Consider the following 15,548-nt stretch of genomic DNA (forward strand, 5'->3'; position numbering starts at 1 on the left):
GAAGAAGAAGGAAGGAAAAAGGTGGTAAATCACCTCTGGCCTTTGATCGTTATCAGGCAAACAACCACCAACAGAAATAAAAGAGAAGTATAAAGTATAGTTCTCTTTTATTTCTGTTGGTGGTTGTGTACTTCTCTTTAAAAGACCTCATCGTCATATAACCTACATCAGTTTAACACAACTTACTGTGCTGTATACTACGAATGTAAAGATTTATGTCAGCCTTAACTCGCTCCACAAATCAAAAGAAGGTTTAGGTGGGTTTACCCTCCACTGCATCCCGGGCTAAAAGTCTGCAGGTTTTCATTCCAACCAATCACCACATCAGTTGATTGCACTGATTAGTTCCTCCTCTCTGGTTGAAGGTGTGCTGATCAGTGAAATCAGCTGCCATAGGACGCCATTACAATACTCTAATAAAAAAATACTAAGTGGAGTGACCTGGCCAAAAACATTACTGTGTGTGCATGCATGTGTTTTTGTGTGTGAGCTCTTCCCTACCAGCCCATCCTCCTCCATCATCTAGTTGACACTCGTCTGCTTCTCATTTACTTTCCCTCTACAACTACTAATCTTACTCTCTCTCTCTCTCTCTCTCTCTCTGCTTCTTTTCACTCTCTCACTCTGTTAGTTTTTGTTTACTGTATATGTGTTTATGTGTGTGTTTATGTGTGTGTTTTTGTGTGTATACATGTGCATGTTTGTGTGTAAGTCTGAGCAATCAGTCTGGCGCCACCATGCTCGACAACATGTGGTGCTCTTACCCCCCTGCACGCACACACACACACACACACACACACACACACACTGACCAGAAGAACAACCTTCAACATTGAAACTACTAGCAGTGTAATTCCTGTGGTATCGGCCTCAGTCTAGAGTCACATCCTCAGAGCAAATACACTGTAATATCTGGGTGCGCGCACAGACACACACACACACACACACACACACACACACACGCACACACACACGCGCACACACACACACACACAGATAAAAGAGTGAAAGCATGGGTTTCTGTTGGTCTGTCGATGTGTGAGCATGTATACCTGTAAGTTGGTATAAGTGAGAGACAAAGAGACAGAAAGACAGGGAAACACACACACACACACACCGACACACACACACACACACACATACGTACATACACAGAGGAGGTGGTCAGGCAAGCTGGATGGAGGAATGGAATGAGGGACAGGAAGGAAGGAAAGGCCAGTATCTGTTTTACCTCAAGAAAACTAGAAGCAGTAATACAATACAAAGGAAGCCACATAAAACACTCTAGATGACAAGAAACGGACGAAAGGGAGAAGGAGGGGAGAAGAGACACAGTGGGCAATATGCAAACATTCATCATGGGTGTGGATGGACAGGTAAACTGTGATTGACGATTGTGTTAATGAAAGAATGCCAAAACTGTTGCTAACAAGAGGGAAGCACCGGTGAGGAATCTGGGCGGGGATTAAAGAGAAAGAATTGAATTTCACATGAAAGCACACTATATGCAAATCTCAAGGGCTGAAATTCAACTGATGAGCAACTGATCATGTCAGTGTCAAAAAGTTATATATGCATTCAGGGGATAAAAATGGTTCGACATTCAATATTTCTGCAATATAAAGAATCCAGTCTGTAGCTTACTATTCTTTAAAAAGCACCATAATTTGCTATGGCGAATAGCTAACAATGTACATTTGCGTGTTCTGGACACATTTCTGTGCACATTTGACCTCCATCTGGAAACTTGATCATGTAAATAGCTTACAATACACATTTGCACGCCTAGACAGATTTCGTAACACATGTTCTTCAGTATGTACATCTGATAATATAAACAGCTAGCGATGCCCACATGCTCATCCGCTGTGTAAATCTAATAATGTGGAGAGCCAACAATGCACATTTTGCATACCCTGCATATATAGCCTACTTTGAATTGTAAATTATAAACTCCAAATGCTAACCTGTAAAATTGTTTGTTATATTATCGGTCATGTAGTATAGTGTTCCTCAAAAGTAAGACCATGTGATGCTAATATACTGTTAGCATATCTTCCTCACGCTATAAAGCCTACCTTTCAGACACAACTTAATCATAAATTAACGTGAAAATACTCAATACTGTAAGTTAACTTCACATTTATCATGAAAATACTGAAAATAAGTGCTTGTCTCTCACTTTGCCCTCTCAATGCTTGGTTCTGCATGCTAGCAGTTTAGAGACTTTTAAAACATTTGGTGGGCAGTTTTATATTCAGCTGCAAAAACGAAACATACAAAAAAAAAGCCCAGGTAAAACAAACATGACGCAAATGACTGCAAAGCAAGCTTCTACAATGCAAAAAAAGAACAGTAGTCTGCTGAAATTAAGGCTAACGCTAGCAAGCAAGCCGCTAATGCTAGAATTAACTGTCTAAGATAGGGTTAATGCTTGCTAGCAAGTTAGCCGCTAACACTAAAATTAACCTAGTCCACAGCTGGCTCCCATTAGGCTGCAACGACACTGAGAGCCTGTACTTCAGCATCTACTGTGTGTGTGCACGCTCACACACTCTCACACACACACACACACAAACACACACACACACACACACACGCACGCACACGTCTATATCCAGTCGCCAAGTTTAACCTGGCTGTGCTACCCTTTTGGTTTGGCACACTGTGTGTTTGGAAATGGAGGCGGGAGAGAGGGAGGAATGGAGGGAGAGAATGGACGGAGGGAAGATGGGAGTGAGTGAAGGAGGGTAGGATAGAGGGAAGGAGTGGCGGGGGGGGGGTGGATGGAGGGAAAGAGGATGGGAGCGAAAAATAGGGAATGGAAAGAGGGAAGGAGGGTGGGAAGAAGGGAGCCAATAGGAGAGAAAGACGGTGCAGTATATGGATGTTCATATAGAAATGCCACAAGAATAATAAATGGAGAAAAGTGAAGGGAGGTTGAGGGAAAGAAAATATGTAGGGGAGAGAAACAAAAATAAAGAAGACCAAAAAAAGGTGAAATGGTCATGATGTGCCCTCGCATCCTTCTCTCCTATTCCTCTCCAATCTGTCTGTTTCCACTGTCACTTCAGACAGGACACTTCACAAGCATGAAATAATGTGAGGAAAGACAAGAAAACAAGAAGAAATGAATTGAAAAATCGAAACTTTTTCTCTTTTTGTGCGTTCAATATTTTCAGGCCCTGCGGAACATTTTGGAAGCACATGAAAAGCTCTAACCGTCTCCGAGCTTCAGAGATATGTGTGTGTGTGTGTGTGTGTGTGTATCTGTGCGGGGTTAGCTGTGACAGTAATTAAGAGAAGAAGTTGCAACGTACACAAGATCTCTGGCACAGCCTGACACTTCTATTCTACAGGGAGGTCGGGCGAGGCGGGGGCGGATGGTGGATGGTGGGGAAATGAAATCTGATCCCGGTAGATCAACACTGCAGAAAATATACATTCAATACACAATCAAAGCCCTGCGCATTGGGACAGTGAAGTGAAATTGCATGTGCGTCTTTTTGTTACACAACTGGAATATGAATGAATATTACATAAAAGTAAAGATGGTAACCTAACACTTTGGAGCTGGAGCAGCCTGAACGTAACATTGCACTAACGCATACTGAGAGCAAATGGGAGGATAGAGGCATGGCTTATGTTTTTCAGTTCAGAAAGATGAATATGGATGAAAAGAACAGGCTGTCAGCATGTTTATCTGGCTCCTCAGCTGCGGCCGCTCTTGGCTCCGGCTCTAGATTCATGGCTGTGAAACTGCTTTACATTGACGACTTCTGGCCTCATTAAAACTTCATAGATCTGGGAGCACCATCGAGGTGACAGGAGCAGGTATCCTCTTACACACACACACACACACACACACACTCTCTCTCTTACTCTCTCTCACACACAGCAATACACACGCAAACCCAATCACATACACTCTCTTTCTCTCTTACTGTCTCTGTCCGACACACACACACACACACGCACACACACACACACACACACACACACACATACCACCTCAGAAACTCTTCATCTGCAAAAATGCCTGACACCCACACACCCACCCCTGTCCATACACAAACACACATACACACATACACACACACCATTCCCACCCATCAAGGCATTTGTGTTAAATAATTAACAGTGCGAGATTAGTCCGTCAGCCTTGGGGCATGAAGGTCCATCGATTCCCCAGAATGCATTTTTAATGAGCCGCCAGCCGGCATTCATTTCAGCTGGCCAGTGTCCGTGGACAGGCCTTCTGACACACACACACACACACACACACACACACAGAGTCCAGGCTCAGCGCCAAGGGAGACAATTAACATACACACAAAGACGACAACAACAGCAGCACTGTACTGTACAGTGGACATTACCTTGACAACAGCAGCAAACAAACGTCTTCTGGGCTCAACTCATCTTAAAGGAGCACAAGCACTTTTGGGGGAAAATGTTGTTTTTTGTCAACTCGCTGCCGTGTGACTGGAAGATCGGCAGTGATTTCACCTCAGTGACCAGGATTGATCTGAGTCACTAGGGCGCGTGATGCTGCAGCTCACTGTGGACTGCATGTTTAGTGGGTGTTATGAGACAGTTTGCTCATCATCTCACTAAATGCTGAATACACGCTTGAGAAATGGCTTCCAATCGTCTCAATGCAGCACAACAGGGAGCTGATTAAGAATGTATTTGGCAAAAATCTGTGTATTCCTTTCATTTGTCTTTATGGACTGCTAGCTGTGTACACTCTGGTGCACAAATCATAAGCATTTAGGGATACGCAACACACACCCTGACAATCCTGACACCCGCGTCCAGAAGGACTTTCATCACAAAAACATGCTTAATTAACTTCTTTTCTCTGTGTGGGTTTACAGCACCGGACTATCATTTTCATTTCATGAAATAAAAGAGGAATAGAAAGCAAAAAGACAAAAGTGGGAGGACGGTTGTCATGTGTGTTACATCAACGCGTCGAGAGCACATGACTGCAGCATTTCACATGTTGGGAAAATTGTCTTCCAATCAGACTGATGTCGAAATAAGAGAGGACCTGTCAGCGAATCAGGCTTGGAAACCTGTTTACACCTCTGCCAGTTTGTAGTTTGTCTGCCGTTGGTGAACAAGCCAGGCCGTATCACTTATCTCACAGGTGATAAGAAAACAGACTGAAGTGTGTGTGTGTGTGTGTGTGTGTGTGTGTGTGTCTTGGCACTTTTCCTACCTTCCCCGTCTCTCTCTCGAAGTCGACGTAGTCCCTGGTAGGCGCCTGCCTCTGATCCCCGTGCAGGTTGGCTGGGAAGAACTGGAGAGAGAGGTTGGTACCTGTAGCTACAAAGGCCTGCGGAGAGAGAGAGAGGGAGAGAGAGAGAGAGAGAGAGAGAGAGAGAGAGAGAGAGAGAGAGAGAGGGGGAGAGAGAGAGAGAGAGAGAGAGAGAGAGAGAGAGAGAGAGAGAGGAGCAAATAAAGTGAGTTGTGAAGGACGTGCTTCATAGAACAATTATACACATAGCTTTATTGGCAATAAAAACTTCTCATATTTTTGAAAGATGGGCTTTCCTACCAAAGATCTTCTATTTGGAAAGTATAGTCCCATTATTGTGATTTCATAGACTGTTTCTGGTGAGTCCTTCCATAACTTGAATAGCAGAATGTTTTATTGTGTTTAAATGTTTACTTGGATCTAGAAAACTTCAGTGTAGAAAAGTTTGAAATCAAAATTTCTCACCAAAACAAAACCACATGTAGATATTCCAATTAGCAAGACAATGTACAGTCTCACTTACAAACATTATTCTTTAGAAAGTTGCACAAATTCTCCTTTCCTCAACCCAATTCCCTCTCTCTCTCTTTCTCGCTCTCTTTCTCTGTGTCTTTTCTTCTTCTGTCTCCCCATTGCCAACTGTATGAAAAACCAATAAGACACTGAAGGAAAGCGGACTAACCACTTTCCTCTCAGGACAAAAGCACAAACTGAACCAGTTCCTGCTCTCCTCAAACAAACATAATCACATTATATCTTCATTTTTTTATTTCTGTAAAATGGCTTCTCGCTCAAATGGGAGGCATGCTTCACAAGATAGGCTCTCTCTCTCTCACGCGCACACACACACACACACACACACACACACACACACACACAAATAAAATGAAAATCAATGGAATGCATTCCTCTGTTGCAGTCAGAAAGCAATGAATTACAGAAAGGCAGAAAATTAAGTTATGACCAATTGGAAAGTTTCTGCTTTTTATGTGTATCTGCATGTGTCTGTTGTCTTTGTGTGTGTGTGTGTGTGTGTGTGTGTGTGTGTATGCGTAGTCTTTGCTGGGACAGATCAATACTAAGGGCATTAGGGTTGAGACTGGGCTGGAAGCATATGAATTATGTTCCCTGTCAAATCTGTCTCTCATCAGAGAATGAGAGAAGGACGGAGAAAGAGAGAAAAGGAAAGACTGAATGAGAGAGAGAGAGAGAGAGAGAGAGAGAGAGGAGGGAGGAGAGAGTTGAAAACTACTAAGTGTACATGGACACACAAAGAGGGAAAGAGAGTGAGAGAAAACAATCTCTCTCTCTCTCTCTCTCTCGCTCTCTCTCTCTCTCAAACACACACACACACACACACACACACACACACAGAGGGAAAAAGAGGGCTGAAAGAACACCCGAGTCATCATTTCTGCTGTATTTGAAGTATTGAATTACAACCATCTGATACTAATTTGCTGCCTACTACTGCTGGAGAGAAAAGAGAGGGAAGGAGAGAGAGAGATGGAGGGAAACGGAGACAAAGGAGGAGGAGGAAAAAGAGAGAGAGAAACAGAGAGGAAAGGAGGAGGGTTAAAGGACGAGGGATGCTGGCAGAGGAAAAAAACGGGAGACAAAGAGGGAGATGGAGGGAAAGAGGAAGATGGAAGTAAAGACAGCGAGATAAATGTGAAGAAAGTCAGGCGAAGAGGGGGGAGAGGAAATGGAAGTGAGATGGAGAGACAAAAGAGGAAAACAAAGAGAGAGACGAATTAAGCGCTGAACAGAAAAAAAACAACAAAGAACAGACCACAGGCGATGAACAGGGAGAGAAAGACAGACAGAGAGAGAGAGAGAGAGAGAGAGAGAGAGAGAGAGAGAAAGACCAATACAGCATGAAAATCAATAGTAGTTTAGAAAGCGTCCCATCTCTAATGAGCCGAGCTGAAGATAATTTAGTTTGAATTATTGTCCCATTTATCAGATCAATCTTGAACATGTTAGAGCTTGACGTGTGTGTGTGTGTGTGTGTGTGCGCCCGCGTGTGTGTGTGTGAAATGTTATGGAATTCGCAGAAATGCAAAGCACCCAAATTGCATTTTCAATTACATCTATCTATATCTATAATGTAATGCACAACATTTGAATACAAGGTAAAGATTTGGGTGCATTGCTTTTCTATATATGTTACACAATGAGCTATTATCAATATTTAAACATTAGATATTTTAGATTATATCATATGTATATTATAGCATGCAGGGTGTGTAAAAACATATAGAGATTTTTGGGCTGATAAATCAACCCCAAAGTGAGAATGAAATTGCAAAAACCAAACCATAAACACAGGAAATGTAGTTTCCCTAACACATACACTCACAGTTAATGCCCACACACACACACAGACCGATATCGTGGGAAGCATTTCTGTTTTAATAACAGTGGAGAGACATTAAGCTTTACTGTACATACTGTGCATAGAGTTTATTATATATTTATGCCATTTGATTCCCAACACTCTTCTCACTTGAAGAGGCCTTTTTTTCTTATTTTACTTGGCTCTTGACAATAAAAAATTTTACTCAACTGACACTGTAAAATGAAAGCTGCATTTAATAAATAGAGTAAAAGATGAACTTTTAGGTATAGACGTTGCACTATTAAGAAAACACAGACAAAGCGGTCTAATACTGCAGGAATCAGACATGTGGAAGAGCTTCAGAGAAGAAAACGGATAAAAAAAAAGCAAAAAATGACATCAAAGCCGTATCAACCCAGCGAACTGACCGCGGTATATCATAATTACCATTGATTTGTTTTCTGTTACACTAGATGAGAGCCTTCACTGGCCTGATAAGCGTGTGAGGCCGACACCCGAGGTGTCTGGAGTCGCGTCTCTCTGCTTCTATCTCTGTGAGATAGCTGTGAGAGAGTGGAAGGCCATGGAAATAGCCGAAGTCCTCAGCGGCGTCCCGCTTTAATTCTGTCTGTCCGATAGATAAATCAGCGGCATGATGTCACGGCTGCCATGAAACCATTCAAACCGTGGCCGTCGATTCTCTCAGCAGAAGAGGCTTATAAATACACAGCAGATACAGACAGACTGACGGACGCAGCGTGTCCCACTAAAAGATGGTAAAACTAGATGTACCCCCCCACCCCCCACCCCAACACACACACACACACACACCCTGATGATGACAGCATGTTTGTGAAAAATACCTCGAGGCTGACTAAGAGAGCAGAAGCAGTTGTGTTTGTGTGTGTGTGTGTGTGTGTGTGTGTGTGTGTGTGTGTGTTGTTGTGTTAAAAGCCTTCAGGCCTTTTCCCTGACTTCACCTATTGTTAAAGATCTGTTATTGAGAACATAATTTAGGCCGTTATAAATAGACTTCACTTGAAAGGGAGTACACCCAACGCACACACACACACACACACACACACACACACACACTCAGGCATGTGACTTTGCTGAATGATGAATACACTGCTAGGACCTTCGGCTTACTGTAATAGAACTTAATCAAATAAGACTCTTAATACTACTTTCCCTTAGTAAATTAAACTAAGCCAAAGCAATAATGTCCATGAGGGTTAATTTGCACTTCTGGAGGAAAAGGACGAGCATGCAGAACGCTCCTTTGTTCTTCTTCTGTGGTGTGAATCAGACCGAAATGCAGACAATAAAAGACGCAGAGGTAGTGCTTATGAGTGCTTATAAGTGCTTATGCAGGAAACTTCTATCTTTCTATTACATTAGACTTTTTTCCAAATGCTACTTTCCATTAGACAAAAGAACTCAATGATAGTCCTCGTCTAGTCAGCTCATCACCCCATTCCACTGCATTTACCAGCTCCTCTGAACAGCACCCATCTCAAAACGGGACGTATGATTGGGTGGGATTTTCCTAATAATTGACACTGTGACATTGTTGCACCGAAACAATCTCTGACTGTAGCAACTACCGTCTGGCTGCTCTGCTGCTGTGGAAAGCAAGTCTGATTTACTTGTCTATTTTATGCTTTTATTGTGGAGTAGTTGCTGTCCCACTGTGGGATGTGGGGTCGATATATCGAAATTTAATATATCGCAATACAAAAATGTGACAATACCTATCGTGGGGCAGAAAAATGAATCGCGATATTAGCTCCATTTTATTCTGCTGTGGTAATCACAAATGAGTTAGCTTGCCCATCACAATTTCACAAACTGTCCATCCAAATTATATTATTGTCACTTTGTAATGACATTTTTAAATTGTTGTTTACATTCTAGCAAACCAATGTCACTGCTAGAAAGATTTGTGTCTCAGAAATAAACATAATTCTGCAGTCAGACTTTGTTGTTATTGAACTTTTATTTATTACATCGTATCATGGTTGTACTGAATCATGAACCCCATATCACGTATTGAATCGTATCATGAGATAAGCGTATCGTCCCATCCCTAATATCTATATATATTCTATAATGATAATGCTCACTGGCCTCAGTCTTGGCCAAATGACTCAACTGCATTGTCACAGTGTTGCCAGTTTAGTGTGACAGCACAAACAGAGATGACAGGATATGTAGGTGCAATTTTAGGCCCAAAATGATAGCTCTACATTATCACTGGGACCATTAAGTACATGTGAGATAACGTGTTGTTGTGTGATTTCACGCTCTTTGCCAAACATAGCTGAGATAATGATGACTGAACATGCAGAATATAGACGGAAGAACTCATCGGCCTGTAAGTTGGGCCTGCGTGTCTGATAACATGTCTACTTCCTGGTGTGGTGCCAGACTAACAAACATTGACACACACACACACACACTCACACAGTGCATGCATGTGTCTCTAAACTGTACTGGTGCACAGTGGGGACTGATCGCACTGTTCTAGTAATAAGAGTTAAGTTGTCTGTTGAACTGTAGACAGCCTTGCGATTGGGTTTGAGGATTTTTCTCATGAGGCAAAACTGATTTTGCAAGCTATTGCTCTGGTTAATCTAACAAAAATACATATCTAGCATATTCATGGGGGAATAGAGAAGATGTATGGCAGGTAACATAGCAAATAACTTCTAGAAATATCTATCTATCTATCTATCTATCTATCTATCTATCTATCTATCTATCTATCTATCTATCTATCTCTATCTTCATAAAAAAAAGAAAGAGCTTCGCATTCTCTCTCTCACACACACACACACACACATACTCCCTCTCTCTCTCTCTCTCTCTGTCCGTCTTTCTCTCATAAACCATAATCAGTAATTGACTGTAGATTGTCTGTAGTTTTTGCAGAAGAAGAAGAAGAGGCTACTGGGTATTTAACTCACTACTTCTGAGCGTCCATCCCTGCAGGCGTTCTGGAAGCGGGCTTGTCTCTCCTCATGGGGCCGGTCTCTGAAGCCAGTGTATTTAATCTGCAATAAACACAAACACAGCCATTGAAACCACACACATGAAGATATTAAGGTATGGTTTGAGAATGAACGCCTGGCCTAAAGAATAGAATAAGGCTACGTGTGTTTGATTTGAAGGTGAAAATACAGCATAGGCCTGTTTGACAGTGAATGGGATGCCTTATGCCAGATACATGGGCTACAATTCAATGATAAAGCCACAGGAATTTTGATTTGGAGGCGAGAGGCACCAGTTCTTCATTTCTGCTCTAACTCAAAACCTCAAATACAATCTATTCAAACAGGGAAAAATGTGATTTTTATAGATTCCTATAAGCAAAAAACAACAATAAAAAGGATGAGAATTAAGACTTTGCATTCCAGACAGATCTGTCTCTCAAAAAAAGAAAGAAAGAACGAAAAAAAAATCCATATTTTTTTCTATATTTCTCATTTTTTAAGGATGTTTTAGGCCAGAGAGTGAAAGTGGAACATCTGCTTATTGCAATGTATAAGTCATTTACTTTTTTATTAATATTTGTATTTAATTGTATTTAGATGCTTTGGCGATACTGTTCTTCCATCATTCGTGCCATGAAAGCAACTGAAATGAATTGAGCATATTAAACCTAAAACACACACAGCCAAAACTCAAACAAAGGTGTTTTCTAATCATTTGTGGACCGTGGGCATTTTACACAAGGCGGCTCGGTCAAACCTCCGGCGTGCATTTCTATCTGAACGCGACTTTCTGTGCTTTTTATTTCCGCGGTGTAGCAGAATGGATCCAGTATGCAGAAAGCGAAGCGGACTCACCTCGCACTCCCTGCTCAACTTGCGGAAAAACTCCTCATTGTCAAACTTGCTCTTCTGGTCCGGGACTACCCGCGGCATCTTGAGGCTTCAGACTCACACAAACACTTTCCAGGGCTATTTATTCTTATGATTAATATTGTTAATATTTTTTTTTCCCTCAACGGCAAAAGTTAAAACGTTTTTTTTTTGTGTGCCGTGAATGTGAAAGTCACAGTCCGTCCCCACTGCTGCTACTTTCAAGTCTCTTTCTCTCTCTCACTTCTCTTCCGTGTCTGTGTGTTTTTTTTTTCTTCCCTGTGTGGAGCAATGTGCTCTGCTGTTGGGCTCTATAGGCTGTTATTGTTGTTGTTGTTGTTGTTGTTGTTGTTGTTGTTGTTATCTGTCTTTTACTGGGGGTCCTGCGCTCCCTGGATCTCCTCTAGCTCCAAGTGGATCTTATTGAGTGACCCACTGCGATAGATAAGGCTCAATTTGGCCGTAGTGCTCTCTCTCTCTCTCTCTCTCTCTCTCTCTCTCTCTCTCTCTCTCTCTCTCTCTTTCTCTCTCTCTCTGTGTCTCTCTCTACCTCTCTCCCCCGACAACCGTGTGATCTCAAGCAAGTGGCCACAAACGAGCGCTCTCCGTTGGTCTCTCTCTCTCTCTCTCTCTCTCTCTCTCTCTCTCTCTCTCTCTCTCTCTCTCTCTCTCTCTCTCTCTCTCTCTCTCTCCGAGTACTTACTTAGACTACCTGCTACCTTCAAGTGCTCCTCGTAAATACGGATTGCCTGTGCATTCACGTGCTTTTAGTCAGAAATAATACCATAATGGACTTGAACATTTTTTTTTCTTTTGTTTTATTTTGGAAACCATGGTACCTTGTGCTATGGCGGCAGAATGAAGAGGAGAATATGTGCATCAGGCATGTAGCCTAATTGATATTTTAATTAATTCATCAGCCAAAATCTGTTGTACAATTGTTCCATAATTTGTGGCAATGTAAATAAACTCGAGGCTAAATACTTTATGCAGTGGCTGTCTCTTGAAAACCAACAGGACAATTGCATTTTAAAAATGCGTGACAACATAGTTTAACAATGAATGAAAACAGAAACATGCAACAATGATAATTATTTACGTAGGATGCCAAAAACATACAGTATAACAATATAGCCTAATGCATCTTCAACAATCATTTGTTGAAACGACTTCCATGCTCGGTGTCCCCTAAACGTCACGTCAGCACTTTTTTTTTTTGTCTTCCTTGCGCAGCTCAAGTCGAAATCCCAAATTTCCGACAGCCGCTGAAGGCAGCACACTTCCTGGCTCCGTTGAGTCGCTCTTGTGACTGTACACCCAAAATACCCCCCCCACCCCCCCACCATTCACAATAATAATACTACTACACACGCTACTCGGGGCTGGCACTGCGCATGCGTCTGGGTCTGGACTGCAGAAACTTTACAGGATCCTTATAATGGGAAAGGGAGAGAGAGTGTGTGTGTGTGTGTGTGTGTGTGAGAGAGAGAGAGAGAGAGAGAGAGGGGGCAGACAGTGTTCATGCCTCTCTTATGAAATAAATCCTATAATAATCCTATAAATCCTATAATATTACTAATCCTTTAATATATCTAATACATTTTAAATACATTTGTTCATACATTTTTGTACAAATATCACAGTAAAACTATAAGTCACTATAGAAATTTTATAGTGACATCATAGGAGATTAAAAAATATCATTACTTAGGACAGACATACTATAACTTCCTATATGACTATTGTAGCAGATAAAAAAAATACCATAAAGTACTTTAGGGTCACTATATGAGAAGCACAGACACACTGTAAGTCCCTGTAGGAATATTAGAGAGGTTTCCCATAAAACTAAAATAAATTAATAATGTAATTGAATGTTTAGGAAAATTCAAGATTGTGACTATGTTTACAATGAGTCAAACCTTCATATAAACAGAACTGTTTAACACACGTGTACACACACACACAAGCTGTTCACATTACTGTCTTCATATGCAATAAACGCAGTCATACACACTGACAATTTTAAATTGTACCATAGACCAGGATGTGCATTTTTCTGAAAGTTGCTGTAACTCTAAAACTGTATAATTGTCTAAGAAATAACACAAAACATATGTAATGAACAAAGAAAATGACTAATAGACCTTAAAAGTTTTAGAGAACTGAGACACAAAGTAATTGTTACACAAATCAAAAACATGGGGTGTGCTCTCCACCACACAGACCACACACACACACACACACACACACACACACACACACACTTATATTTATACAACTGCAGCCATGATATATTGACACTTGCAACATAATGTGGAATGAATGTTCGATTATGCAATGAACAGGCGGATAAAAACACGCCCCTGAAATGTAGCACAGCTCCATTCCAGTCTGCACACCTACACACACACACACACACACACACACACACACACACACACACACACACACACACACACACACAGGGAGTAAATAAGACTATTAACCCGGGGGAGTTTCATAATCAACCACAGAGATCATAATTAAACTGTGAACAAGAAGCTGCAGGTTGTAAAACTGTGTGTGTGTATGTGTGTGTGTGTGTGTGTGCAGTTTCATACAGTGTTTCTCTGTTGTGACATGTTTTGTTCTTTTTGTTTTTGTTTGTGTGGCTGTCTGTGTGCATATGTGTGGAGAGGCTAACTAGTTAAATGTATGTTTAAGACCAAAGATTCCCTTGAGACAAAAGGGGAGTCAAGCTAGAGAAAGAAATACATGCAATTGTGCTTTTATAACACATAAACACATTAAGGATCTTGAACAATGTGTTTGATCACAGTTTTTCTATATTATTGATAAATAATACCTAATAGTACAATACAATATAACACACAGAGTATTGTTGAGAATTGCAACGTGTCCCAGCTTTTATCATCACAACATTACTTCTATGAGCGTATTATTTTGGAAGTATGGGAGCTGAAATGTGTTGTTGGCCTATTTGTGGTGCGTCTGTGCATAATTAGAGTTTGCAGGGCGAGAGGCTAAATGTTTAATAGTTACATTTCATCATAACACGGGTTCCAGGGCTGGAAAGGAAGCCTTGGGCTACAGCAGATGCTCCGCAGCGCTTCGAATTCCTTTTATGAAAAGCAATACTCCTTTTATGACACCCATGTCATTGATTTCTACCATACTGTCTTGCCTTTGGATACTCTGAGGATCGTATACGGAACCAACGGACCGGTTAAAAGGAGCAGCTTCGGGCCAAATTGGCCATTTGCGTGTGTGTGTGTGTGTGTGTGTGTGTGTGTGTGTGTGTGTGTTAGCTGCAGGCCTAACAGGGCGTGAGTGATTAGCAACAGTAGCTGGTGACGCAGTAAAAGGTTCATTAATTAATAATCCATTCTGTGGTTACCATGGCAAATAGTTCTGACAGGAGTCTGGTCCCATCTACACACAGCACACTGCACATTTACTGGACTTTTTACTGAAGTCTATTCTGACCTGTCTAGCCTAGTTTTGTTTATTTTGTTTACTTAAATCTATTCTGACATGTCCAGTCTAGTTAACTTTATTTTGTTTACTTAAGTCTATTCTGACATGTCCAGTCTAGTTAACTTTATTTTGTTTACTTAAGTCTATTCTGACATGTCCAGTCTAGTTAACTTTATTTTGTTTACTTAAGTCTATTCTGACATGTCCAGTCTAGTTAACTTTATTTTGTTTACTTAAGTCTATTCTGACATGTCCAGTCTAGTTAACTTTATTTTGTTTACTTAAGTCTATTCTGACATGTCCAGTCTAGTTAACTTTATTTTGTTTACTTAAGTCTATTCTGACATGTCCAGTCTAGTTAACTTTATTTTGTTTACTTAAGTCTATTCTGACATGTCCAGTCTAGCCTGGTTTTGTTTAAGTTTAGTTAACTTTATTTTGATTGTTAAGTCTATTCTGACAGTCTAGTATAGCCTATTTTTGTTTATTTTAGTTTAGTTAACTTTATTTTTATTTACTTAAGTCTATTTGGACAGTCTAGTCTAGTTTTGTTTATTTTAGTTGAGTTAACTTTATTTTTGTTTACTTAAGTCTA

General features: G+C 41.0%; 1 protein-coding gene across 4 annotated transcripts in view; it reads right to left on the bottom strand.

The window, feature by feature from the left end:
* cbfb (core-binding factor subunit beta) overlaps positions 1 to 12,109 on the bottom strand; it is a 30,747-nt gene extending 18,638 nt beyond the window's left edge. For 3 of the 4 annotated variants that reach the window (XM_071902248.2, XM_071902249.2, XM_071902250.2), the window contains exons 1-3: positions 11,459 to 12,078; positions 10,577 to 10,663; positions 5,228 to 5,344 (exon numbers count right to left, since the gene is read on the bottom strand). In XM_071902248.2, the coding sequence (XP_071758349.1) occupies positions 5,228 to 5,344; positions 10,577 to 10,663; positions 11,459 to 11,536 (282 nt within the window). In that variant the 5' untranslated portion in view covers positions 11,537 to 12,078. Of the gene's footprint in view, positions 1 to 5,227; positions 5,345 to 10,576; positions 10,664 to 11,458 lie in introns of all 4 variants that reach the window. The other variant, XM_078283162.1, reaches the window with a different exon arrangement.
* Between the last annotated feature and the right edge of the window lie 3,439 nt (positions 12,110 to 15,548).

Source organism: Centroberyx gerrardi, chromosome 4 (genome assembly GCF_048128805.1).
Source record: "Centroberyx gerrardi isolate f3 chromosome 4, fCenGer3.hap1.cur.20231027, whole genome shotgun sequence".
In the NCBI taxonomy this organism is placed as follows: domain Eukaryota; kingdom Metazoa; phylum Chordata; class Actinopteri; order Beryciformes; family Berycidae; genus Centroberyx; species Centroberyx gerrardi.